The sequence below is a fragment of the Myotis yumanensis genome, unplaced genomic scaffold (genome assembly GCF_028538775.1).
Source record: "Myotis yumanensis isolate MYYU_CA2020_CCGP unplaced genomic scaffold, mMyoYum1.0.hap1 SCAF_8, whole genome shotgun sequence".
NCBI lineage: Eukaryota > Metazoa > Chordata > Mammalia > Chiroptera > Vespertilionidae > Myotis > Myotis yumanensis.
In genome coordinates this window covers 25,551,581-25,578,136 of record NW_027223759.1, presented here as the reverse complement: position 1 = coordinate 25,578,136, position 26,556 = coordinate 25,551,581, and the positions used below count along the sequence as shown (strand labels likewise).

General features: G+C 43.1%; 2 protein-coding genes across 2 annotated transcripts in view; one reads left to right on the top strand and one right to left on the bottom strand.

Annotated features, from left to right (window-relative positions):
- Positions 1-296: 296 nt before the first annotated feature.
- On the bottom strand, positions 297-6,489 carry MRPL44 (mitochondrial ribosomal protein L44). Its single transcript, XM_070422243.1, has 4 exons — positions 6,297-6,489; positions 4,112-4,580; positions 2,387-2,565; positions 297-840 (listed from the first exon to the last, which is right to left on the bottom strand). Exons 1-4 carry the CDS (start codon positions 6,470-6,472, stop codon positions 669-671), a joined length of 996 nt encoding a protein of 331 aa, XP_070278344.1. The 5' UTR covers positions 6,473-6,489; the 3' UTR covers positions 297-668.
- Positions 6,490-11,250: 4,761 nt separating this feature from the next.
- WDFY1 (WD repeat and FYVE domain containing 1) overlaps positions 11,251-26,556 on the top strand; it is a 39,041-nt gene continuing 23,735 nt past the window's right edge. Inside the window, exon 1 of the mRNA XM_070422242.1 lies at positions 11,251-11,431. Coding sequence (XP_070278343.1) covers positions 11,295-11,431 — 137 coding nt within the window. The 5' untranslated portion in view covers positions 11,251-11,294. The remainder of the gene's footprint in view (positions 11,432-26,556) is intronic.

Here is a 26,556-nt window from a genome sequence, read left to right as displayed (position 1 = left end):
TATTTTTCCATTAGCACTGGCATCAATACTTTAAGCTGCTTTTTGATCTTCGTGTTTTCTTTTAAAAACATAAAATGTATCTATTCTGCCATTTATATTATAGAAACTAAATAGCTATGAATTACTATACAGATTTTTAAACCTAGAATCTAGAGATCATGTAAATACCTAATTGCTATAATATGCACCCTACATTTCTAAAGGTTAAGTAATAACATTACTATTTTAGCTAAAATTATATTAGAGAGGCAAAGTTCACTCACCTGGGTATATCAAATTAAACTACAATGAAACAATTAGAGAAAGAGTACCTTTTTTATTGGTATTACAGTGAAGTTCACATAAAAGAAAGAAAAAGAAAAAAAATACATTCAAATTATACCTCAAAGCTAGAAGGGAATAAAATACACCTAACTGTACAAGTCATATACAATAATAAAACCAAGGACCTAGAAAAAATTTATTGGGAAAACATCAAAAACGATGAAACAAAAATTATTTTTAAAAAAACAAAACCTGTGCCCTGATGAATACTTGTTTACTTTTAGGAACTCGGTATAAGGAATAAAACATATTTCTTTACAATTTGAAAAATGTAAAGGTTTGGACATCTGACTCTTGTCTCAAAGTTTTGCTTACAACTTTCAGGTTCCCACATGTTTGGCTGGCTAGCCGGCAGTGATGGTCTTTTCTGCTCTGAAATTCTTTATGGGTTTGGAATAGTCCCAGGGCCGTCTGTTCTCAGTGAATCCGTAGAGTTTCCTCAGTGCCACTCTAGCAGCTTCTTCTTCTGCAACCAGGACTGTCTCCCCAGGTCCTTCTGCAAGCAACTTTTTATCACTAGAGTAAAAACAACAGCAGCAGTCTGAAATTACCTGGTGCATCCACACATCAGTTTGCCTTGTAGACCTTATTTTGGCAAAATCATCCACAAGAAGGAATAGAAACATTGTACCATTTTTTTCTTTCTACCAGCAATAGTGTATGGACTGCTAATAAAGGCTGTGTTTAAGGGTTGCTCATCTGAGGAGCAAAGGAGTATCTTACATTTTGCTTTACACTTTAATTAAAACTAAAGGTGAAACTTTATACCACCACCCATTTTCTCCTCTGTGATGTCCTCCATTGCTTTTATAGCTAAAAAGCCCTACATCATATATGATTAGAAAAATGTTTACCTAACTTCTTAGTTATCTTAATATTCACTGTTTACATTTAACCCTCAAATCCACCTGAAATCAATTTGGGGCAGGTTACTGTTCCCTAAGAAAACTAAAAAGTTCTGAATATGAGTTGATTTATACATTTTGATGGACAATTAAACCTTTCTTTTTCCAGTTCTTGGCTCAGCTGAAGCTGTTACAAGTGTGGCTTACTGTTAAATCTGCAAAACTTGAATCAAAAACTTTTATTTTTTTCTACAGAAATATTTAGATTAACATATATTCCATGAAATTCTATAGTAATAGTTGGTTATCAAAAGCTACTGTTAACATGAAAATGGTGAAGGGATTAAGAAGTGCGAACGGGAAGTTACAAAATAGTCACGGGATGTAAAGTACAGCACAGCCCAGGCAGTGTGGCTCAGCAGTTGAGCATCAACCTATGAACCAGGAGGTCACAGCTGGGCACATGCCTGGGCTGAGGGCTCAATCCCCGTGTGAGGCATGCAGGAGGCAGCCAATGATTCTCTCTCATCATTGATGTTTCTATCTCTCGCCCCGTCTCTCTTCCTCTCTGAAATCAATAAAAATATATTAAAAATATTAATAATAAAGTACAGCATAGGGAATATAGTCAGTAATATTGTAATGACTATGCATGGTGCCAGGTGGGTACTGGAAATATAGAAAAATCACTTTGTAAATTATATAACTGTCTAACCACTATGCTGTACACCTAAAAACAGAATAAAATAATATTGAATGTCAACGGTAACTGAAAAATAAAATTAAAATTGAAAAAAGAGCCTGGCCGTGTGGCTCAGGGTTCAGCAGCAACCTATGAACCAGGAGGTCTAGGTTTGATCCCTGGTTGGGGTACATCCCGGGTTGAGGGCTTGATCCCCAGTAGGGGGCATGCAGGAGGCAGTCAATGAATGATTCTCTATCATCATTGATGTTTCTCTTCTCTCTCTCTCTCTCCCTTCCTCTCTGAAATTAGTAAAAATATATTTTAAAAAAGAGAAAGAAAATCCAGGGTGGAAAGAATGATAAATACTATTAGCAATCCACAGATGACTTACCTTTCCCTGAATAGTACATAATCACAGGAATGAGATTTTAAATAATTTTTAATACAATTAGAGGTTATACTAAGAAACTGTGAAAGTCATTTTTAAGGCTTTCAGTCAATGTAATGAAATTAAGATTAAAATGTTACTAACCAGTATAAGCCAACAAAATACAGAGGCACAGCTGTGGTGCTTCCAGACTGCCTGGTAAGTCTCGGTTCAGGAGCTGAAATATTCCTTCTCTTCAATTCTTCCACCAGTAGCCCCATGGGATTGATGACCTTCCAAATCTCAAAGAGTTCTTTCCCAGTCAGTTGAGTAATTAAGAAGTCCTGCATATAAAAATAGGATTTATACATTTAAATTAGTGTAAAGAAAATAAGGACCATAATTCAAAGTACAATTTTAAAACCTGAATTAAAAACTGAATGGGAAATGAAAAAATAATGTACTATTCCTTTACATTTGCATGTAGTTTTCTCATATAAACTTTATTACAAAAATCATGGTTGAAGGTAAAATCCTGTCTCATAATTTAGAAATATATTATCAATAAGAAAAATATTTTTATAAAGAGTTTAATTAATGAATAAACTAATAACTTCTGGCAGAAACTCTTCTAAAAAGGCACTAAAGGTCTTCTGGGTAACAGTACTTCTTTGTCTAAGTTCATGATTTTAAAAAATCATTGAAATAATGATTTCAGGATTCCGGCACCTGTGAAGCTGGGAGATCACGGCCGGCTGAGGACATGGGATCACACTGCCCTCCAGCCCTCGAACCACCCCTGAACGCCCTCAGTAAAATGCCTTGATTTACTTCCCTCAACATAATAATTTCACATGAACTGCCTTTTAAGTGTTTATGACTTACATACTTTCAGTTCATAAAACTAAAAAAACTGAGGAACAAATTATGATCAGTCAAAGCACAAGAGAATTTTTTGGCAATAAATTATATTGTATGGAGTTATAGAAACAAACATTAATTTTCACAATACACTGCAATTAACTTGTGTGAACAAACACAGTGTGTAATAGGAGGGATAAATGGGGCAAATGGGAGAAATAAGAGAGATTCCTCAGTTCACAAAATAGTCAATTTCATTACAACACTTCCTCAAGTGCCAGACCTCTACTTCAGCTTCATTAATAAAAAATATTTCTAAGTCCATTCTCAGTTGGGGATTTTGAATATCTTAATGTACAGAGATGCCTTATAAGACACCAGAGGCCAGGTGCATGAAATTCGTGCACGGGGTGGGGGTGTCCCTCAGCCCGGCCTACACCCTCTCCAATCTGGGACCGCTTGCTCCCAACTGCTCACCTGCCTGCCTGTCTGATCGCCCCTAACTGTCCTCCCCTGCTGGCCTGATTGCGCCTAACTGCTCTGCCCTGCCCCTGCTACGGTGGCTTTGTCCAGAAGGATGTCCAGTCTAATTAGCATATTACCCTTTTATTAGTATAGATCAGGGGTAGGCAAACTTTTTGACTCGAGGGCCACAATGGGTTCTTAAACTGGACCGGAGGGCCAGAACAAAAGCATGGATGGAGTGTTTGTGTGAACTAATATAAATTCAAAGTAAACATCATTACATAAAAGGGTACGGTCTTTTTTTTTTTTTAGTTTTATTCATTTCAAATGGGCCGGATCCGGCCCGCGGGCCGTAGTTTGCCCACGGCTGGTATAGATACATGGTTATTCACTATTTGCCATCAGTAATCTCTCTCTCATCATTGATGTTTCTCCTTCTCTCTCTCTGATCCTCTCTGAAATGAATAAAATATATATATATTTTAAAGACATATTTTTTTAAAAAAAGAAATTTTTCTTTCTATCTCAGGTATGTCCCAGCATGTGCAATTAGTAATGACCTACCCTGATGAAAAGTGCAGTCCTCCCAGGTCCGCTGCTCTGTAGCAGGGCTCCAATTACGGCAAAGAAAGTCTGCTGTAATACAGTCGGGGGCACTGGAAATTCTGCACTCAGCGTTAACTGCTCCACAGCCAGGTTTCTAGCCACGTGACACACGACTTCCTCACCAGTGAGAAAGTCAACAAGACTTTGAACACCTTCAGTGGGCAAGTCTGGGAATGCGTCCTCAAGAAACTGTGTGAGGCAAGCTTTTGAAAAAGATGACCCCTGTTCAAATAGTTCTTGATTATCTTTAATATTCAGAAGGACAGCTTCTTTCTCTACTCCAAGTTTCTGGCGTTTGGCCTCCTCACTTTTAATATAGCAGCTATTAACAAATGCAGTTTTGAGAAGATCTAAGGAAAAGGTTTCCTGTAACCGATGTCCAAATGCCTGTATTTCAGCATGGTAATCCCAGTTGGGCTTCTCTGAACTGAAAATGTAAAACAGAAGACAGTAGTAACACATGGTAAAGAAAGGGACAAGATGTTGCTATCGTGCAAAAGTTTTTCATTGTGTTGCAATTTTGTTACTTATAAAAGAAATTTTAAAAGGTTTTCATTTTTTTGCCCTAACCGGTTTAGCTCAGTGGCTAGAGCGTCAGCTGCGGACTGAAAGGTCCCAGGTTGGATTCCGGTCAAGGGCATGTACCTTGGTTTCGGGCACATCCCCAGTAGGGGGTGTGCAGGAGGCGGCTGATCGATATTTCTCTCTCATTGATGTTTCTAACGCTCTATCCCTCTCCCGTCCTCTCTGTAAAAAATCAATAAAATATATTTAAAAAAAAGATTTTCATTTTTAATGCCAGACGTTGATTTCCTAAAAGTTAAAATTCAAGCCAGATGATTACTTGTTCTTTGCTAGCTACACTGCTGGATTAATTTTCCCTTTGAGCCAACTGCTACATTAACGTGCTCTAACCATAGAACTATACTTAACATCTAGGTGTGAAGTACAAATTATAATTTCACATATTCAAGCCATAAAAGATAAGTACCTTGTATTTGTCTTATATTTCATTAAGTTTTGAAAACATTCATTTAAATTAGCAATTAAGTAGTGTAGTACCATTATAAGTAGGTTAAAAGTCCATACCCAAGAATGACTAAAAGATATTTTTTTAAAGACAACGCACCCAAAATAAAACTTTTAAATAAAAGAGGGCAGCAAAATATAAAGACCTGGGTTATAAATAATAAAATGGATATATAACCTGTAAGTTTCTTCCAACTATAAAAGCCTAAGATAACTACATAACAAAGAAATGTGAATTTAAAATAAGTGCTATTTTTTTGCCTATTAGAAAAAGAACTTACTATTTGTGTTCAAAGAGTATAGGAATATGAACATGTATATTCCTACTGGTAGGCATATAGACTGGATTAAGTATTTTGGGGGGAAGGGAAGGACAATATTGACGTAGCTATCAAAATTCCATATTAAATCCTCAAAGGAGTAATAGTTCAAAGCTATTCATTTGTTACGTCGGTTGTAACAGCAATAACATGGACCTTAAATACACATAAATGGAGCCATAAAAGAGTGAAGTGCACCTATTTATACTGGCACGACGACGTCAGACACATGATTAGAGAGAAAAAGATGCAGAATGTGTGTGTAGTCGGGTCTGATTTGGACCTATGAGATCTACGTCCCTTTCCACGGACCTTCTAGTTCCGGAGCAAGAGTAATGAGGGCAAAAACCTAAAGCTAGAACGTTTCTCTTTTACGCTGGGCAGTGGGTTGTGGTGGAATACACTGAATTTTTTTCTTCCTCTGAATCGCATCGCTGTGGAGTGTTGTCTCCCCTCTGTCCGCACCCACTGACACCTCAGCCATTACAAAGCAGGGGCCCCACGCCCGAGGCCACAGGAAGGTCGCCCTCCGCCGGCTCACGGCCCACAGCTCGCGCCCTGCGGCTAACGGGGAGCTCCCACGCGCCGGGCAGCCCCGCGCGGCCGGAACCCGCTTCCTCCGGCTCAGTCCACGCGTCCTCGTCGCAAGCATGAGTGTCTCCATCGCAAACCTCCCAGGCTCGAACCAGGCGCGCATCAGCGGCCACCTACCCTCCCCGCCGCGGGGGCCGAAGCCCTGCGGGAGGCCCCGGGTCCTCGACCGCCACCCGGACCCTTCCCGAGGCGGCTCCTACCGGCGCACGGGCGGCGGCGGGTTCCGGAGCAGGCGCCGCCGCTCCAGCTCCTTTTGGAAGCGGACGGCGGCACGGAAGGTCTTCACTCCCCGAACCGGCGGGGCGAGAGCGGGGGCGGCCGGGGCCAGGAGGCAGCGAGGCCCCTGCAGCAGCAGCCTTCCCAGCCCGGAAGCCATTGCAGGGACGAAGGCAAGGGTGGGCGGAAAGAAAAGCGGCGGGTCAGTGTCGCGGTAACACAGTCCCCCCGGAATCCGAGCGCTGAGCCGGGCCGGGCCGGGGCCAGCACGCAGTGGGCGGGGCGGCTGTGTTTTCTACACCAAATAACTGCAATCGTGACAAAGAGGGAGGAGGGATCTATAGACAAACAGGGTCTTAGACACAACCAAGTATGGACCTAGTTAGGACCCTGGTTGGAACAAATCAAATGAAAAAAATGAGATGTGGATTATTTGAATACTGAGAAGCTTTTAAATAATATCAGATAATTATGGGGGGTCCTCAGTGGCAGTATTTTAGTTTTGTTTTTCTTTAAATCTTTAACTTTTAGAGATTTACACTGAAATATTTACTTGTGAAAAAGAAGGTATCAGATTTTCAAAATAATCAGGGTGGCAGTAGGTGGGGTTATTCTTGAAATAAGCATGGCCCTGAGTTGCCGTCAGAACTAAAGTAAAGCCCTCGCCAGGTAGCTCAGTGGGTTAGAGCATCTTCCTGACGCACCAAGGTCCCAGTTCCATCCCTGGTTACTGCACATGCAAGAAGCAACCAATGAATGCATAAATAAGTGGGGCAACATGTGGATGTTTTTCTCTCTCTCTCTGCCCTCCCCCCCAAATTAGTAAATAAAAATTTAAAAATAAATAAAGCTGTTCCTTAAAAATAAAAAGAAATAAAGTAAGATAAAATAAAATTGAAGGCAGATTAGGCCAGTCGTCTGCTCAAACCCTCCAATGGTTTTCCATCTCACTTAAAGTCAAAGTCCTTACCATTCCTCAGGGCTCAGCATGGTCTGTCTGGTGACCCTTCTGTCCTCACCTCCTGCACTCCTCACTCGCTCTGCTCCAGCCGCCCTTGCCAATCCTAGAAAACCCTAGGCATGTTCTCACCCCAGGGCCTTAGCACTTGCTCTTCCCTTTCCAGGACAGCACTTGTCCCATATTTCCACATAGCTACTCCCTCCTCTCCTTTTTTGCGCAAATGTCCCCTTCTACATGAAGCCTTTCCTGGCCATTTGTCTCAGGTTGCATTCTCTGCAAGCAGATGCTGACACAGAGGTTGGCGCACAGAGTGTTTATTAGGATCCATGGCTGTGAAGGAAGGAGGTGTAACAGGAGTAGGCAGACAAAGTCAGCTGCAGTGCAGGCCTGGCAAAGCCTCATCCAACCCAGGAGAGAGTTCTAGAGCCAGTGTTGCCCATCAGTGGGTCCTGGGTCTGGTTGAAATGGCCAAGCCTTTATATTCATGTCTCATTTAGTTACCAAATTCAGGCTGCCTGTGGAGGACATGGCTGAGCCACAGTGGCTCCCTGCAGCTAAGGCAGACTCGGAAAGAGAGGAAAGCTAGGGACTACCTGCTGACCACCCTCCTTTCAAGAAGTCACACCTGGGGAGTGTATCTCCGGATCTACCACACTATCCTATGTAAAATTGCAGCACCTCCTAGAGTTCCTATCACCCTGCCAGTTTTATTTTCTCCACAGCATTTGACATCTGTTAATATACTAGGTAACTTATTTATTTTATTATCTGGTTCTGTCACTGGAATATAAGTTCTAATGATAGAGCGATTTTTGTCTCACTTAAGCACAGCTATATTTAGAGTGGAGCCAGGCTCACAGCCCACATTCAATAATAAATAAGTATTTGTTGTTGGGGGAAAGAAGTTGTTCATTAGCCTGTTTAGCCATTATACTGTACAAGCCTTACAAGAACCACATCTTTTTCATCTTGTCAGTGCATGGCACACAGTAGGTATACAATACACTTTTGTTGAATAGATGAATAAATATATCCATGAATGGATATTAGCTGCATCATAAGAAAGTACCAATACAGCACTGTCCAGCAGAAATACTATGTGAGCCACATATATAATTTAAAATTGTTAGCCATATTAAAACGTAAGAAGAAAAAGGTAAGATTAATTTCAATAATATATAATTTAGTTCAATATATCTAAAATGCATCATTTCAACACGTAATCAATATAAAAATTATTAATGAAATATCTTGCATCCTTTTGCTTCTGCACAAAGTCTTTAAAATTTTGTACTCATACCATGTCTCAGTTTGGACTAGATACATTTCAAGTGCTGGGTACCCAGGTGTGCAGTGCAGTTCTAACAGAATTCTGCAATTCAGGAGTCAACATAATGTAGTGTGTGGGGAGGGCTGAGAAGGGGAGGTCTCTGGAGTCAATGACTTCTTGGGTCCCAATCATGTCTCATCAACTTACTTGCGGTCTATGTTCTCCAGCTAAAAGCCACCAGGAACACATCTGTAGCTGAACAAGTTGGTTTGAGTGCCTATTGGAGGGGAGTCAGTGATAATGAAGGACTTAAAGGATTCACATTTGTGTTAGGAGATGATTTGGGGAGAGTTTACGGAAGAAGGGCTTCCCTCTGGACTGCATACTGTCAGGAAGTGGGGTTAATTTTATGATTAGACTAGTGACCTGGTGCACGGATTCGTGCACATTGAAAGAAAATTAATTAGGTTTACAGTGGTCGCCAACTGTTGGTCTGTGGATCACTGATGGTCCCTGAGGTCTGAAAGGTTGGCGACCACTGAATTAGAAGATGGCCAACTGGACACACCCTGGAGCCAACCTCCTGCGGTCCCTCCCCAGCCGGCTGCACCTGGGGTGGCACTGAGGCTCGAAAGGCATCTGTGGAGTGAGCGGGGTCCCTCCAGCAGCTGGGGTCCTGGAGTGAGAGAGGGCACTCTGCAAAGCTGCTGTAGTGCATGGTGTGGAACGCAAATGCAAGTGTGCAGTAAACCAGATTCGGGGCCAACAGTGCCCCAGCAACAACATAACCCATGGCTGAAGGTGGAATCGCATGCCCCGTGAGGAATCGGGCTCCCTCCTCTCTGGTTCTGGGGTGCGTCACCCGAGAACTGCCGCTGCCAAGTCACTGCAGCTCCTGCGTTGAACATCTGCCCCCTGGTGGTCAGTGAGCATCATAGCAACTGGTCAGATGGAGGGAGGGACACTTAGCATATTAGCCTTTTATATATAGAGATATCTTAATAAATCTTGTCTAGATGTAGCAAGACTAGACTGAGACTAATGCTGTAATTGGTAAAGAACCAGGAATCACTCATATTAGCTAGAATTGGGGGATGTTTGGTCATTTTTGTGGCTTGGACAATATTCATGTTCTTGCTGTGTTTAAATATGCTTATGAAGCCACCTTGTCTGCTGTTATGTTCCATAGGAATGAGCCGTGAGCACCCAGGCAGTTCGTGGCAACATCAACGCTGGTTGATAGTACCAGGCCAAGGCCTGGAGGTCAGGGCTGCCTTTCTGCTTCTCATAGCGATGTGACCGTAAGCAAGCGATTTAACTTCTCCTTGGCTCAGTGGTCTTATCTCTAAAATGAGAATGCAAGAGCGATGATCTCTCCACTTCTTAGGGTTGTCATCCGTATTAAGGGAGATACTCCATGTAAAGAAATTGGGTCAGTGTCTAGTATGTAGTCATCACATAGTGAGTGTCACCTACTATCTGCCGAGGATTCTCAATGGCACTATATTTTCTCACATTAACATCTCTGAAATGAAGGTGCCTTCCAAATAATGGCTTTTTAGAATGAATACAATGTAGTAATATCATTTTCTGGTTTGGGGGACAAGTCCTCTTCCCTGCCAACTGCTCAATCCATTCTTGTATAAAGGACTTCACTTTTTGTGGACAGAACAAAGGGGCCACATAATAAACCTGACAAGCTCAGGGGAGGCCTGTATGTCAGGCCTTACAAACTCAGAGATGGAAAGTAACCACACAGGATCGTTGAACATAAAAATTCCTAACTAAAAGTGAGTCATGGTGGGTAGTCACACAAAGGTTAACCTTTACCTTCGGTGAGCTTGTCATTTGTCTTTTTGCATCTAAATAATAGACTTTGAAATGTCAGAGTAATCTCCTTTTCCAGATCCCACAGGGCACGAGACAAGAGAATCCCACATTATCTTCTCCCTGCCCCCCTCCCCCCCAATACCATCTCTATGTGCTGTAAATGTTAGCTGTGATGTACCCACCAATGTAAAAGACGTATATATGTCTCTCCGTTTTACTTTTTATCTTATCCTAGATCAGGGGTCCTGAAACTACGGCTCGCGGGCCACATGCAAATACAAATATTGTATTTGTTCCCGTTTTGTTTTTCTTACTTCAAAATAAGATATGTGCAGTGTGCATAGGAATTTGTTCATAGTTTTTTTTTAAACTATAGTCCGGCCCTCCAACGGTTGAGGGACAGTGAACTGGCCCCCTGTTTAAAAAGTTTGAGGACCCCTGTCCTAGATATTTCCCTATAGTGCTTTCTTCTGCCTCCTTACTCTACCACCAATGGATTTCTTGTGACCCTCTTTATATTTCCTCCTTTTACGCTAACGTATAAAATAAGATGCAAAACTGCCATTCTTTGGAAGATTTTCTCCATCTGTTGAGATTTTGCTTTCCGGAAACTGTCCTCAGTTGGGCTCAAATAACCCCCTATAATCCTTTTCTTTAGGCTGGACTTTCTTTCTTCTGCCTTTTCAACCTTGACAACTTGCCCTGCTCCTGGGCGGGCGCCCCCTGGGGCTCTCCCCCGGGCCTGGCAAATGTGGCTGCGCTGCTTCCCCAGGCAATACGGCGCCACCGCGCAGCGCTCGGGAGCTTACGGCGCGGCGCCCACGCGGCCCGGAGCCCCAGCGAAACCGGCGGGTCTGGCCGCCCCGCCCGCCGCGGTCAGCTGATGGGCCGCCCTCCCGAGGCCGCCGCCGCCGCGCGAACATGGCGGCCGAGATCCACTCCAGGCCGCAGAGCAGCCGCCCGGTGCTGCTGAGCAAGATCGAGGGGCACCAGGACGCCGTCACCGCCGCGCTGCTCATCCCCAAGGAGGACGGCGTGATCACCGCCAGCGAGGACAGGTCTGGCGGCGCGGGGCCGCGGGGCGGCGGGGCGGCCCGTTCTCCCGCGGGCGGCGGGGTGCAGGGGCGGTGGGGTCCGCGGGCCCGGCCCTCTGCGCGCGGGGGCGGACCGGTTCCCAGGACGCGCGGCCCGCTGCGCCCCTGTCCGCCGGGACTCCCGGTTCCCACCCGCCAGCCCTCCAGTTCCCGTCCCCGCCGCTCGGTCCCGTCCCAGGTCCCTGCCACGCCCCTCCACTCCGGGACCCTGATTCCCGGCGCCCCTCCCGCCGGGCACCCCCGTTTTCGGCCTCACTGCGCCCTGCCCGTCCGGCACCCCCCGGTCCCGGTCCCACTGCGCTCCTCCACCCCGGCATCCCCATCCCGTGCGCCCGAGACTCGCGTTCCCGCCGCGCCTCTCCAGTCTGGGACCCCCGCCGACCCTCTCCCCGCACCCCTCCCGTCCATCCCGGGACCCCAGTCCCCGCCTCTCCTTCCTGGGATTTTGCCCGACCTCAGGGGCTTTCCTTGCCCCCTGGTCAGTTCCAAGCCTCCTGCTCCGGGAGCCAGGAGGACGGGCGGCCGGTCCCCGCCCGCGGGCCCTGGTGTCCGGGATTCCCTGATGGCGCGGAGCCTCCAGGGCTTCCACTCTCTTCCTTCTGCTTCACTCGGCTTCTCAGGTCCCTCCGCAGCACCCAGGGCCCTAGATCATTTATTTTTGCACAGCTGCAAGAACCACCTGAACTCTTATTTCCTGAATAGTCTGGTGTGTTTTTTTCTAAAAGGGACTTTTTTTTTTTTTTAAGTCTTAGATGTTTTTATTTTCAAGGAAATTTTACATTCTCACCATTCATGGAAAACCAGCATCCCTTGTCGTAAAGAATGAAACTAATAGCTAAAACATGTTCATCTGTGTGCACCTACAGTCAGTTCTTTCTTGTATTAAGACGTCCTGCGTTGAATGCCCACTGTTCTTTGGGAAACACTGATCCCATCAGATGTTCTCATTTTACCCAAGAAGAAACTGAGGCCCATGAAGAGTCACCAAAATATTGAGATATTGGTGAAGCCAGAAATGCCACCCAGCACTCCCCACTCCAACTCTCTGGTCTTCCCAGGGCTGTGTGATTGATTGGAGAAATATATGTTAGAATTTGAGCGTTTAAAAACCCTCAACATTTGAAGGGTTACTGCTTAACTGTGGGAGTTTGGAGGAAATGACTTATGTTTATTGCGTTGAACTATTCCCCTGGTACAATGAGTGGTCTTAAATAGGGATATTCCAAAAGTTAAAAGGCTTTCTTTTGGAAGACAGAGATACTGCTGTTCTTTGAGAGCCGAAGGCACAGTGTCCGGCCTTTTGTAATCATATGTTTGGAAATAACTAACATTGAGAGCCTGTCCAGAACCGGAAGCTCCCCGCGCCTATTTGACCTCTGTATTTTGCTTTGGAGTGAGTTCATTGTGAGCAGGTAGTGGCCTCTTGCTGTCAGCTTGCATGTCACTGACCCCAAACAAAGTGGGGAGTGATTGGTAGGACCTGGGTGTGGGAGAGAGAGGGGTGCATGAGTCCTAAGGAGAAAAGGGGAATGTAAAAAAAGGTAAAGGACTGAATGATATTTGCATGATATGAACATAGGTGGAGGCACTTCATAAAAGTTAGCTGTTTTTTTTTTTTTTCAGTAAAATATTTATGACTCATGCAAGTTGGGTAAATTGCCGAATATTTGAGATTATTGGCCAGGAGCAGGGCTGATAAATGTTTTATGGGAAGTGATTACATAGCTGCTCTGGGACAGAAATGTTCTGGGGGATCCTTAGATCAGCTCCCGTTTCCACTCGGGCACTGTAGGGCCCCGGTAGATGACTGGACCAGGTGAGGGTTGGCACCTTGGGATTCTGATTTGTGTTTCAGGCCTATGGAACTTTCTTGGAGGTGGGACAGCCTTTTAAGCCAGTGCCACATTTTACGAGATTTAATGAAAGAACATGCTATGGGTTTGTGTTTTGTTGTTGTTGGTCGTGGTGGTTTGTTTTTACATTGTCATAAATATGTATCATACTCTTCAATCATTCATATATTTCGAAAAGCTGTGCTTATTTAGTATCAGGCCCTGGGGACACAACAGGGATTAAAAACCTGCCCTTGTATAATCTCTGATTGATTGATTTTTATGGCCCCTGACCCGATGGAACCAACATATTGAGGAAATGGACTGCTGACCACCCTTATTCATCGAACAAGCATTTATTGAACACTTACTGTGTACGGACCTGTGGGATAAAAGACACCTGACTCCAAAATTGCTGTTTCCAAAGGGCTGGGCAGTGTGGTAAAGAGATGGCCCTGTGCTCTCAGCATCCAGGGTGCTGGGAAGACGGAGGAAGGAGTGTCATTAGGTGAGGGCCAGAGTTCAAGGAGAGCCTCCTAGGAGAGATGTCATTGGATGGAGGAGTGGTCAGTGTGAAGGAAGGAGGTTGCACATCTACCTTCCAGGCAGAGGGAACGAACAGGAGGGATTAAAGAACCAGTTATTTCTACGTGACCAAAGCAAAAGGTATATTGTGGCCATGGCAGGAGAGAGTAATGACAGCTGGAACGTCCTGTGTCCAGTTTTGGAAGGGACTTTGTTGTGGTCCACTCCTCAGAATTTGGACTTTATTTTGTAGGTAATGAAGAACCATCAGAGTTCAAAGCAAGCAGGTGACATAGTAGAATTTGTAGTTTTGAAATAACAACAGCTAGCTAACCTTTTAAAAGTCCCTTCTCTGTGTCAGTACAGAATTGGACCTTATGTACGTTACCACATCCAATCCTCACATCTCCCCAGGAGGCGGGAGCAGTCACCTTCCCTTACCAGCAGTTCCAAAATCCAGTACATTCTCAAAAGATAAAAGTGTGGGTTTTTTGTTTTTTTTGTAAGTTGGGCCTGAAAACTCATTGATGCTAAAACTTGACCTGAGTAGGTGAGACCATTTGTAATCTTTATTCCATGCAATGTGGATTTATGTTTTACTGCAGAAATAGCAATGCATTTAACGGCAGGGTCTGTCCCAGCCCCCCCCCCCCCCCCCCCCCGCCCCAAGTGTTATTGGATATACATCCTATTGCAATGGACATTTGACAGTTTGGAAACTTAGGTACAAAAGACATTTAAATAACTGCCTATGGTCACATAGCCAGTAAATAATAGGACTGAGATTTGAAATTAGGTCTGACTTTGAGGCTCTAGTTCTTTCTGCTATGCATCCAGTTTTTCTGCACATTTGGAGAAACTGAGTCCAGGCAATACAGTCAGTGATGGACTACTCTGGCAGGAAGTGTAAAATATTAGGATTGTACCTTTTGCTATGAATCAATTATCCTACCTTTATACTAGTTTTCAGGGTTTAAAAAGATTGGCTCACACCTTTTCTCTACAACTTCTGCTTTAATGCTCAGGAAAGTAACATAACTTTTAGCCATTGAAGTAGGGCCAGCTAAAGTTAATTCATTTATAAAGTTAAAAGCAGTGAGGCCCAGCTGGCATGGCTCAGTTGTTGAGTGTCGACCTATGAACCAGGAGGTCACAGTTTGATTCCTGGCCAGGGCACATGCTCGGGTTGCGGACTTGATCCCTGATGTAGGGCATGCAGAAGGTAGCCGATCAGTGGTTCTCTCTCATCATTGATGTTTCTATCTCTCTCTTCCTCTCTGAAATCAATGTGTGTGTGTGTGTGTGTGTGTATTTATTTATTTTTATTTTTTTTTTAAGAAAAGCAGTGAGAATGGCTGATAGCATTTGAAGATGTAAGGGTTGTCCTTAATTTAGTGTCCATTTCTCTAAACTCTAGGCCAGTGATTCTCGGCCAGAAGTGATTTTGTCCCCCAGGGGACATTTGGCAATATCTGGAGACATTTGGGAGGAGGTGGCACCTAGTAGGCAGAGGGTAGGGATGCTGCTCAGCATCCTGTAATGCACAGGACAGTCCTTCATAAAAACAATCATGCATCCCCAAATGTCATTAGTGCCAAGGTTGAGAAACTGGTCTAGGCTTAATGTACTTGCTTATCTGGTCTCTCAAACTTGAGCGAGCATCAGATTCACTTGGAGGGCTTGATAACACACAGATGGCTGGCCCTACCCCAGAGATGGATTCAGTAAGACTGGGGTGGAGCCTAAGAGTTTGCATGTCTGCCACGTTGCCAGTGATGTTGATGTTGATACTGCTGAACCTGGAACCACTTGTGAATGGCCACTGTGCTTGCCTGCACCAGACCCACAGGGAGGCAAAGCTGTACACTTTGTCTTCTTCTTTTTTTTTGGTCAGCTTCTGGGATATATTTCCCTTGAGTCATCCACATGTACCCACCTATTTCCCAGTAAAACCAAACTATACATGACAGAACTAAATACAAATAATTCCCCCATAATGTATTCAACCAGTGCAAAATATTAAGCCTAATTCCATCACAGCTTCAGTCACTGGTCAAGGTTTGGGCAATGAGCCTAAAGATCTGGTATCATAGAAATCTAAACCTGAAACCTATATGATCCTATTAACCAATGTCACCCAATAAACTTAATTTAAAAATTAATTAATTTAAAAAAGAAAAAAGAAATGTTGGAAGGGTTCACTGAGAATGGCTTTGTTCTCTCTCTTGTATGCACTCAATTCTATTTTGTTGGGGTTATTAATGTCCTAAGCTCTTTTGTTTGAACTTCATTCTCCAGCTACACCTAAATTAGTATTTTAAACTTTAGTTTTGAGTTGTATGTACTTTGGAACTAGATTAATTGAGCATGCATACTTTTCAAAGTATGAAAATGATACATTTGTAGAGTTTAAAAAAATTCTTGAGCCAATAAAGTCTGACTATCTTTTTAGTCAGGAAACTGTAAAAATAAAATAACTGCAGCATTAAGTTGAAGAATTTCAACTGTAGCTGTCATTTTCCTGGTGGGGAAACAGACGAGACTCTGCTTTCAGAACAGAACCGAATGTGGTGAGGCAGCAGGAACCGACTCCCTCGACAGAGGCTCATTTGCCTTTTGAACTTCTTTCCTGCGGAATACACCAAAAATTTAGACGTCAATTGGTTGAAGGATAGAATTTTTTAAAGGTAAAGCTTTATTATAAAGCAGCATAAATAAGGCTCTAGACTGGCTGTCTTCATGTTTGAAAATAGAGTTTGGATATGAGTGTCCTTTGGGGACAAGACTGATTTGCAGAAATCTTGCAGAAGAAACTGAGTTTTTCCTGGCCTAAGTCAAACATAGACAGACCTTGTGTTTGTTAAAATATTTTAGGATATTGCACTTAGACTGATAAACAAGATTACAGAAAACCAACTTTTAAAACTATCCAGGTAGCATCTTTTCTGTTGTTATGCCAGCGATTTAACTTAAGCGACTTACCCCTTAAAGGGTTTGAGGGGAAAGTTGCATATTTACTAACTGTTCATATGGAAACAATCTTAAATAAACAACTCCATGGTTAAGTGTTATGCTCAGAAGGAAGCCTGGGGAGCTAGGAGTTGCTAGTTTTTACAAAAACAAACAGGCTGCTAAGTGCTGTATTTATGTCATCTCCAGTGTGGAAAAGTAGACCCCTTAATTTGTGTTATAAAGTAAAGTGAACAAGCGAGAAGTCAGGCGGCCTGGGTGGGAGTGCTCTTATTCCTCTGTTGTGAGAGTGGTCCCTCATGGTTCTATTCATTTTCTTTTTATGGCATGGCTAAAAAAAGATTCTGCATCCAGGTTGCCCGAGTTTGAATCCCATGAGACACTGGGCTGGTTACTTATAGTTTTCTCATTTGCAAAATGGAGATAATAATAGGACTACTCCTAGGGTTTTGATATACTATGTAAAGCACATGGAACAGTGCCTAGCACAGAGAAAGCACTGATGCTTTGACTATTATTATTTTCATTGCCACCTACCTTACTACTGGTGTTTCATCACAAATAAAAATTTTCCTTCTGAATAGGACAGTACCATTTTGGGGGTCACTTACAGACCTGAGTTATAACTGAGTCACACCTGTTCATCATTTCCATATTTGTTCACTTACAAGTCACGCCAGTCATATTTTCCCTTGTAAAATCTTTGCCCTGATGCGCTGGGGCCGTGGTCGGCAAACTGCGGCTTGCGAGCCACGTGCTGCTTTTTGGCCCCTTGAGTGTGGCTCTTCCTAAGCCTTAAGAGTACCCTAATTAAGTTAATAACAATGTACCTACCTATATAGTTTAAGTTTAAAAAATTTGGCTCTCAAAAGAAATTTCAATCGTTGTACTGTTGATATTTGGCTCTGTTGACTAATGAGTTTGCCAACCACTGACCTAGGGGATCCAAGACCACCGCCATATGCTGGTCCTTATGGTCATGATTCATTACAGCAAAAGAACATAAAACCAAATCGGCGAAGGGGAGGTATGGGTGAAGTCCAGAGGAAACCAGGCATCAGCTTCCTCCAGTCCTCACCCCATGCAGTCACATGGAAGGGGCTGCTTTCCTCCAGGATCGAGTTCTGACCACATGGGTGAAAAACTATCCCAGGAAGCTCATGAGATTCTCAGGATCCAGGGTTTAGTCGGGGCTGGTCCCGTAGATACCCTCCACTAGCACCTGCCCGAACTGCAGACTTTACCAGGAAAGCAGTGTTCCGCGGTCTCTCAAATGTTAACTCCGTGAATCAGCCAGCATATCTGTAGGAATAAGGGAGCGTGGAAGGTGGGAGTTAAAACAGGCTACTCTTCCTTTCTGCCTCAAGCGGTCCTCTTTTGGCTGATTTAACCTTGTGTCTCAAGACTAGTGATAGAGTTGGAACTTTGTTATTTTGTTTTGTTTTGTTTTGATTGCAAGTTAAGAAACCTTGTTTCCTGGACCCCGCACTGACTCGGTCCTATCTGGATGGCTCCTGCTTTAAAGAGATGGGGATGGTTTTCAGCCTTCCTGGTGGCAAAGAGCTCACAGGAAATCATTTTGTTGCTAAGAGAAAAGGTAACAGCAGGATTTGTTTCTCAAGTAAAAAAGAGCACATCTGTCTCCAAGTAGATAACCAGCCATCTGGCTTTAGGAGAGGAGTTACTGGCTTAGGTTCTGGTGCAGATGCCACAAAAGTGGTCCCCACCACCTTCACCCCCATAAACATCTGCGAGCAGGAAATCCACAGAGTGTCCTCATTGCCATGGGCCCTCCAAGCTGCCCTGATTCCTTCCCCAGACTGTGGAAGGGATGGGAATTCTAATTTTTCATCGCCAATCTAATTCTCTATAAAAAGGGGCTAGTTTCCCTCTGCCTTTCCATTTAGATAACCGATTCAATAAAAATCTTGTGCTTCCCCTCTTTGTTGCCAAAGGAGAAAGCCGCCTTTCTGTGGCAGGAATGCAGAGGGCAGAGTTCGGGAGACTTGGCTGAAGGAAATTGCTGTTTATTTGATAAAAGCAGACTGTGCTGATGACCCTGTCTGTTCCTCTCCCTTTCAGGCTAACATCCTGATGTTATAGGATCCGTCCAGGCTGCCAGAATTATACCTCTTTGTCAGACTAGGAAAAAATGACCTTTGCAGTAGTAGGTAACAGAAGTGTTTGGAGATTTATCAAGATACGGAATAGTAGCAGCAGCCCTAAGAGTGACTGGAAAATACACTTTCCTCAAACTTACTATTTTTGTTCAGAGTTTAAAAGAAATCAGGCCTTGGGCTTAATTTGTAACAAATGCTCTACTCTGTATTCTTTTTTTTATTGAATAATCCCTCTATCAGTTTATAATTTTAATATGGTTAAATTGCTTTAATTTAGCTGTTTGGAGGTGATTAGGATTTTTTTGAGAAATTTTAAAAATATCTGATTTTAGCCGAAACCGGTTTGGCTTAGTGGATAGAGCGTCCGCCTGCGGACTGAAAAGTCCCAGGTTCGATTCCGGTCAAGGGCATGTACCTGGGTTGCGGGCACATCCCCAGTGGGAGATGTGCAGGAGGCAGCTGATCGATGTTTCTCTCTCATCGATGTTTCTAACTCTCTATCTCTCTCCCTTCCTCTCTGTAAAAAATCAATAAAATATATTTTTAAAAAAATAAATAAAAATATCTGATTTTAGAAATGCTGATTCGTCAGACGTGGTGGAACTTGGCCTTGTGATTTTACAGACAAACTTGTGTACTTATTGGAATCAGTCTATTCAGGTGTGGGCACGATTTTCACTGTAATCATACTGGAAAGTAACACGTACTGAACCCAAATGTGTGTTCTTATGGAGTTAGAGGTTTAAAAATGATATTGATCATCACACCCACAGATGCCTCCTGGCTTGAGAGACAGTGCTTTTCAGAAGAAGATTCATCCTTTAAATCTATCATGGCTCCCACAGTGTTTAGCTTAAGTAGATGAGGCTTTATATAGATTTGGTGATTCCCTAAAGTACTGTATTTTTAACTTCCTTTTAGTCAGCTCTTTGAGGGAGTGAAACAAAGGGGCCAGAGGAAATTTAAGGAGCCTCTCTACCTAGTCTGACCCTCAGGCATATCTCTGAGCAGATCAAAGATTCATCTTCCTGGAATAAATACTTTATTCTTAATCAGAACTGTGGGTTTTAGTCTACTTTTCATGTATCTACTGCATTGAGGTAAAAGAACATACAGAATTATTATCCTTAATAATAATTAAGATAGAGAGGGTGAAAAATATTGAACAACATTTGAGTGATAACTTCATTTATGCTTTTACAGAAATTTCTTCCGTTTCTTGGGGTTCCAGTTAGCATCTGTGCAAAGTGAGGATCCTGTATTTCAATTAAAAGTGAAAGTGGAGTTGTTTACTAAGTACTTTGGAATCCTTAGCACTCAGTTAATAGCTAAGGCTATTTTTCATAATGTCAGATTCCCAAGTATTCTTAAAGGTATACTATTTTTTTTTTGGAACAGATGACATTGTATCAGTTAGCTATTGCTATGTAACCAACCAGCTCTAAATTCAGTGACTTAAATCAGCAAGTATACCCTGACCAGTTTGGCTCAGTGGATAGAGCGTCGGCCTGTGGACTGAAGGGTCCCAGGTTCGATTCCGGTCAAGGGCATGTACCTTGGTTGCAGGCACATCCCTAGAAGGGGGTGTGCAGGAGGCAGCTGGTTGATGTTTCTCTCTCATCAATGTTTCTAACTATCCCTCTCCCTTCCTCTCTGTAAAAAATCAATAAAATATATTTTTTTAAAAAAACCCAGCAAGTATGATCAATGTTCATGAGCCTATGGGTCACCCGGAGAGCCCTTTTGGTCACACAGCCAGGCTCACTCAAGTGTGTGTCCTTTAATGATGCTCATATGAATTTGTAAATGTATAGTTCTTTTTCTTCCTATTAAATAATGTCTTCAGGATCACTTGCCAAACCTGGGATTCCTAAATCAATCTATCATTGTTGTTGTTATTACTGTTACTATTATCATTATTATTATCACTATCTGGTGGGAAATGTGTTTCTCATTGTATGGAGCAAAATTGAAAAATTCTTGCCCAAGAGTCAGTTCTAATTTACAGTACTGGCCAAAAATTATGAGACCCCTAGAAATGGCATTTGATATTGTTTTCAGCTGTTTCTTTGCTTATCCCTACACAATAATACATTTTTAAAACATTTAAGCCTGAAATATTTAAAATAAAGAACTACAATCTAACTTTGGGATTTCATTTATCTAGAAAATGAGTGGGTCATCTCCCATGCTGAACATCGATAGGCAAGTAAGGGATGGTAGTGGTGTGTGTACATTGTAGTTATTCTATATAATAAAAGGCTAATATGCAAATTGACCGAATGGCAGAACGACTGGTCGCTATGATGCACACTGACCACCAGGGGGCAGACGCTCAATGCAGGAGCTGCCCCCTGGTGGTCAGTAGTACTGGGGGCAGTCTGGATACAGAGGGGGTTATCGTAATTTCTACGATTGATACCGGGGAGATTATGATCACTTCTATAGTCGAGATTATGAGTACAACAGATACAGAGACTATTACAGACAGTACAATCGGGATTGGCAGAATTACTACTACCACCACCCCCAGGACAGAAACCGATACTACAGGAACTACTACGGTTACCAAGGGTATCGGTGAAGCCTCTGCCCTTGTCACCTGTCAGCCATGAAGCTGAATCTCTGGGGGTGCCAGCCATCCCCAAAAACACAACCAAGGAAAACAGGGGCTGTCGGGGTGGGGCTGAGCTGCCAGGGCGGGATGGTGGGAGGGAGGGTGCGCAAGCAAGGGTGGGGGAGAGGGGAGGTGGAAACAAACAACAAAACTGTACATTTTTTTAAAAGTTTGTTGAAAAGAAAAAAAAAAGTGCAGCAGTAGTGGTGGGATATCCCCCAAGGCCCCTGGACTGCGAGAGGACGCAGGCTGGACTGAGGGGACATCCCGCCCCCCCCCCCCCCCCCCCGAGTGCGCAAATTTTCATGCGCTGGGCCTCTAGTGTATACATAATATTACATAGAGATGCCTTTCCTTGTCTACCCATGAAAGATACTGCAGCTACATGTGAGTCTGTCCTTCTCTGACTAAAGGGCAAGGAGGGTGGTGGTAGAGTCCTTCACGGGAATATTAGCAGCATGGGGAAGTTGGGAAAACATGTATGTAGGCCCTGAAAGAAATGACACATTTCCTTTCTAAGTGCCTTTTGGAAAAATATCAGACTATTGTTTTAAAATAACTTAAAAATAGAGCTTGGCACAGAATGACCATGTTCCTCAGGTTTTGGTTTAAAAGAAGACTTTTTTTCAGATAGACATGGTCTTGGAATACCAAAGAAAATCTATCCACTAGAAATATGGATAGAATAAGGAGCAAGAAAAACATAAAATGAGTTTAGGTGAGTGGGTGTAAAGTTGTCAACACATTAAGGAAAAGTTAAGCTGTTTTATCTGAGTAGAGAGAGCGGCTTAGATATTCATCAAGGTGGAATATATTGTGGCTTTGTAAAAATGAAGCCATTATCATCCTAGAGTTTTTAATAGTTTGCTCCTGTAAAATGTTACTAGACTGTATTATTGTGTTGCTTTCAATTTTTTGAATAGGAGATTTTGCTTCCAATCTGAATAGTAATTTTTTTGTGTCTGTTGAGTCCTCTGTTGAGCTCCCTGCGAATTCATGATCCACACTTTTGGGGTTGATTTGGAGGATTTTAGAATGCACCAGCATTCTGTTCTTTAGACTTTTAAATAAATTTGTTTACTTTTTAATAAGCAGCCAAGCCTAAGCCTGTTTTTACACCCATTTATTAAACCAGTGAAACATAGTCTACAGAAAACACAAAACGAATTCCTGTATTACTTAGTAGTAATTACACAACTTCAGTAGGTTCTTGGGAGTGCCAGAGTGTTAGGGGTCAAATTTAACATTGTTTTGCTTTAATCTTGAAAGTGGGGGATTTTAATGCATTGTTCAAGGAAGGGAAAGACTATGGCTTGAAAAACTGAAGGAAGGGAATTCCAGGTAGAAGGTGTGAATACAGAGATAGAGCTGACTGTCAAGGTGGAGTGCCCAATTTGGAACCTGATTCCGAAGTAAGGTTGGTCTTCTCTCAGCCTGGATGTGATTAACAATCTTTAAATGAAACACCCCAAGAGATAATTTAAGTCTTGCTAATTCTCTAGTGTGTTAGCTGGATACAGACCAAGTTGTGGTACTGCTGCTTGTCCCAAGGAAATAATGCTGTTTCAAAAATGCTGGGGTCTAGGCAGGTTCCACTTTGACCTTGGGATAGTTTAAATATTCTGACGCTGCATGAAATTAAAATTTGACTTTTCTGGGTTAGATGAGTGGTTGGAGCAGACAACCTTTAAGGCTTCCAGCTCAGAGCGGACTCCTGGCTCACAGAGGGCTCCTTTATTGTCTGAATTGGCTCTTCTCTCAAGGGGACACAGGGAAGAGCATGTGCCCTCTATTGAGTTCTCTATCTCTTTGAGTCCTCTGTTGAGCTCCCTGCGAATTCATGATCAACACTTTGGGGTTGATTTGAAGGATTTTACAGTGCGCCAGCATTCTGTTCTGTAGACACTTACATAAACCTAACAGATAGGTAACTAACAGGCTCAACCCCTTTGTGATCCTGTGTGAGTGAAGGCCAGTGAACTTGATGAGGCACTGCCTGACACCCTGACATTCAAGTGCCTTGGTTGGCCTCTCCATCTCTGGAAATGGAGCAGAATTCTTGATCAGAGTTAATGTTTCGAGGGAAATTGGCCTCTCACTTACTGCAATTCCCTTGGCTTCATCCCCTATGTTGAACGTAAGTAATAAAATGTATCTGTAAGCATTCTATGTGAAGTGACATAGTATATAGTCAACAAAGTGTTATCTAGTGTTGGTAGTTCAGGCCTAGGGATCATCCTTGTGAGCTTCTACTGCATTATTTTTGATGAGGGAGTCATACTACAGTGGTACCCATCCTGCGATGTGCCCAGATACACTGGAGAGGAAAGTTCTTGGTGGGTGAGGAGGGCTTAGAAATATAACCTGAGCTCCTCCTGTTGAGCCCCTTGAGGATCATATCTCCCTGGGATGCAGGGTCTGGGTCCGTTGAACCCCTGATTTGAGGCAACCAACCCCTGGTGGGCTCTGAGCACAGGGCAGTGGGAGATGCAGCTGCTAGTTGACATGCCCAAGGTGGACCAGGCAACCTGAGAGTAAGCTGCACTGTGTTGGGCATGCTGAGAACAAGGGCCAGCTTCTTATTTAGGAATTATTGCTTCTTAAAAAAACAAACAAGCAAAAATCGGCAACACCATTATCACACCTACAGAACAGTACCTTTTAAATAATGAAATATATAGTCAGTGTTTATATTTTCAATTGTTTCATAGTGACATACGTGTATTTAACAGTTTGATTGACTCAGAATCCAGATAAGTCTGTGCATTGTGGTTGCTTGATATGCCTCTTAAACCTCTTTAATCACAGGCTGGTCTTCCATCTCTTTTTCCTCCCTGGCAAATTATTTGCAGAAAAAACTGGGTCATTTATCCATAGACTTTCCTGCAATCTCGCTTTTTGCTAAATGCACCCCTGTGTTAGTGTTTATTATGTTTCTCTGTATTTCCTATAAAGTGGTAGTTGGATCTAGGGGTTTGGTCAGATTGCATTTTAAAATAAAATTGTTATCATACTGCATTTATCAATTTTCTTTCACTTAACATCGTGTTGTGAATATTTTCCCATGCCATTAAGAATTTCTCATAACTTGGTTTAAATGGTTCCAAACTGGAAAGAGGCATATTATGAAAAAGTTATAATCTTTGAGGTTTGTGAAAGAAGAAAGCCAAGTAGTCATGAACAGTAACCAAGAACCCACAAGTAACAAGAGTGGTTTAAACGTTACCTCAAAGAGTGATACGTTTTGAATGAAGATGTTGAATTACAAACTGTAAAAATCAAAGGTCTGTTCATACATGCTTTAGTCTGATCACTCTCTCTCTCTCTCTTTTAATTTTGGATATGAACATGGACTTTCTAGAACATCCTGTCACAATATAGGTACCTCAAAAAAAGCCTGCCTGATTATCTTACCTTGTTGAATGGTGTTTGAATGAAGAGGCTATATTTGGGATTTTTCTTGGTGTCTCATGCAAAGTATATCAGTACATGCAAACAACAGAAATAATGCAGGCAGGGTTAAGCCACTGTGGGTGTTTCTGGTAAGGAGGTTGGGGGACATAGCTTGGCCTCAGGAGCAGTCAGCGTGATGAATTGTCCACCTCGACTTTCTTCAGCTCTTTCCTGCTTCTCTCTATAAGTCTTTCTCTTTTTTTGATGTACATAATCCTCCAGTCCCAGTTGCAAAATGTATGACCACAAACAGCCATTTCAAGTACTGGAGACACGCTGATCTATTCTTTTCTCTCCTGGTTTCCGATTTCCCAGGGAAGGAACCGATTTATCCACCTGGGATTAGATGCCCATTTCTGGTCTAACTCGTTGTGATTAGGGGTGGGATGTAAAGAAGAATTCTGAGTCATTCAGCGTGGCAAAGGTTCTATTGTGACCAAGGCGTGCTATACAAATGCCTGCTCCTACAGGAAGGCCATATCCAGTTCACATACCAAACAGCGTCATGCCCACGTGCTGCTGGGTCATCTGATTTATCATCTGATTTATTTTGATGACTGAAGGTCAACATCTAGTCTTTGTTTTCTTTCATTCTAACCTAATCCTCTGCAGTAATCTGCACAGCTCCTCAGTGTGGTTGGACAAGCTCTGACAAATGCAGGCACCCATGTAACCATCTCCCCACAGCTTGCCATTCATCATCCTAGCAAGTTCCCTCGTATTCCTTTGCATTCTGTCCTCCCCCGGGAGCAAACATTGTATCCTCATGGACCAGTCTTACTTGTCTTGAACTTCGATCTGAACGGACACACACAGTGTCAACTTTATCTTAATGTATTTTAGTTCAAGGTTGTGAACATTGATCCAGTGCTGGCTGGGTGCTGGGATCTGTGTTGCTGTTCAGGATGCAGGGATGATTGTGGCAGCGCTGACAGCAAGGGACATAAGACAGGAGTCGTGCAGAGACAGAGCATGGCTGTGCTGGGGGGCAGCTGGAGGCCTTGGGTTCAGGAGAGGAAGAGGCCCAGAGCTGTGAGGTGGTTCTGCGAAGGGATGAGCCAGGGTGCCAGGGTCACAGTATTCCCTGTTGTTCTTGAGGCGATAAGCTGGAATATTTAACTTTGGTGATTTGTCATTTTCCTGCCTTATGCACCGGATTTCCTGGTCTTCCTGTGTGTTCTCTGATGAAAGCGGGGGCCCCGAGGCCTGGGGTGGAATGGCTTCCTCCCAGGGATGGAGACTGGGAGTTCTGCTGAGCCAGCCGGGCCTGGCCTCTGCTTTGTACACACATCTCCTGCTTCTCCAGGAACGTCCCCTTCCACGCAGATCTACGGCTCCCCTCACTGGCTCAGGTGTCAGGCGACCAAGTTCACACTCAGTTTTATCAAGAAAAGCAAGTTGATGCTTAGTTTTCTTTATATGTTGATCACTATATCATGAGCCTTTTTCATACGTTAAAGTTATTTCAAACCTGACTCCTAATTACTACATAACTTACCATATGGTCATACTATATGTAACCATATTTAATATGTATGTATATATATGTATATATGTAGTTATGTACTTTAT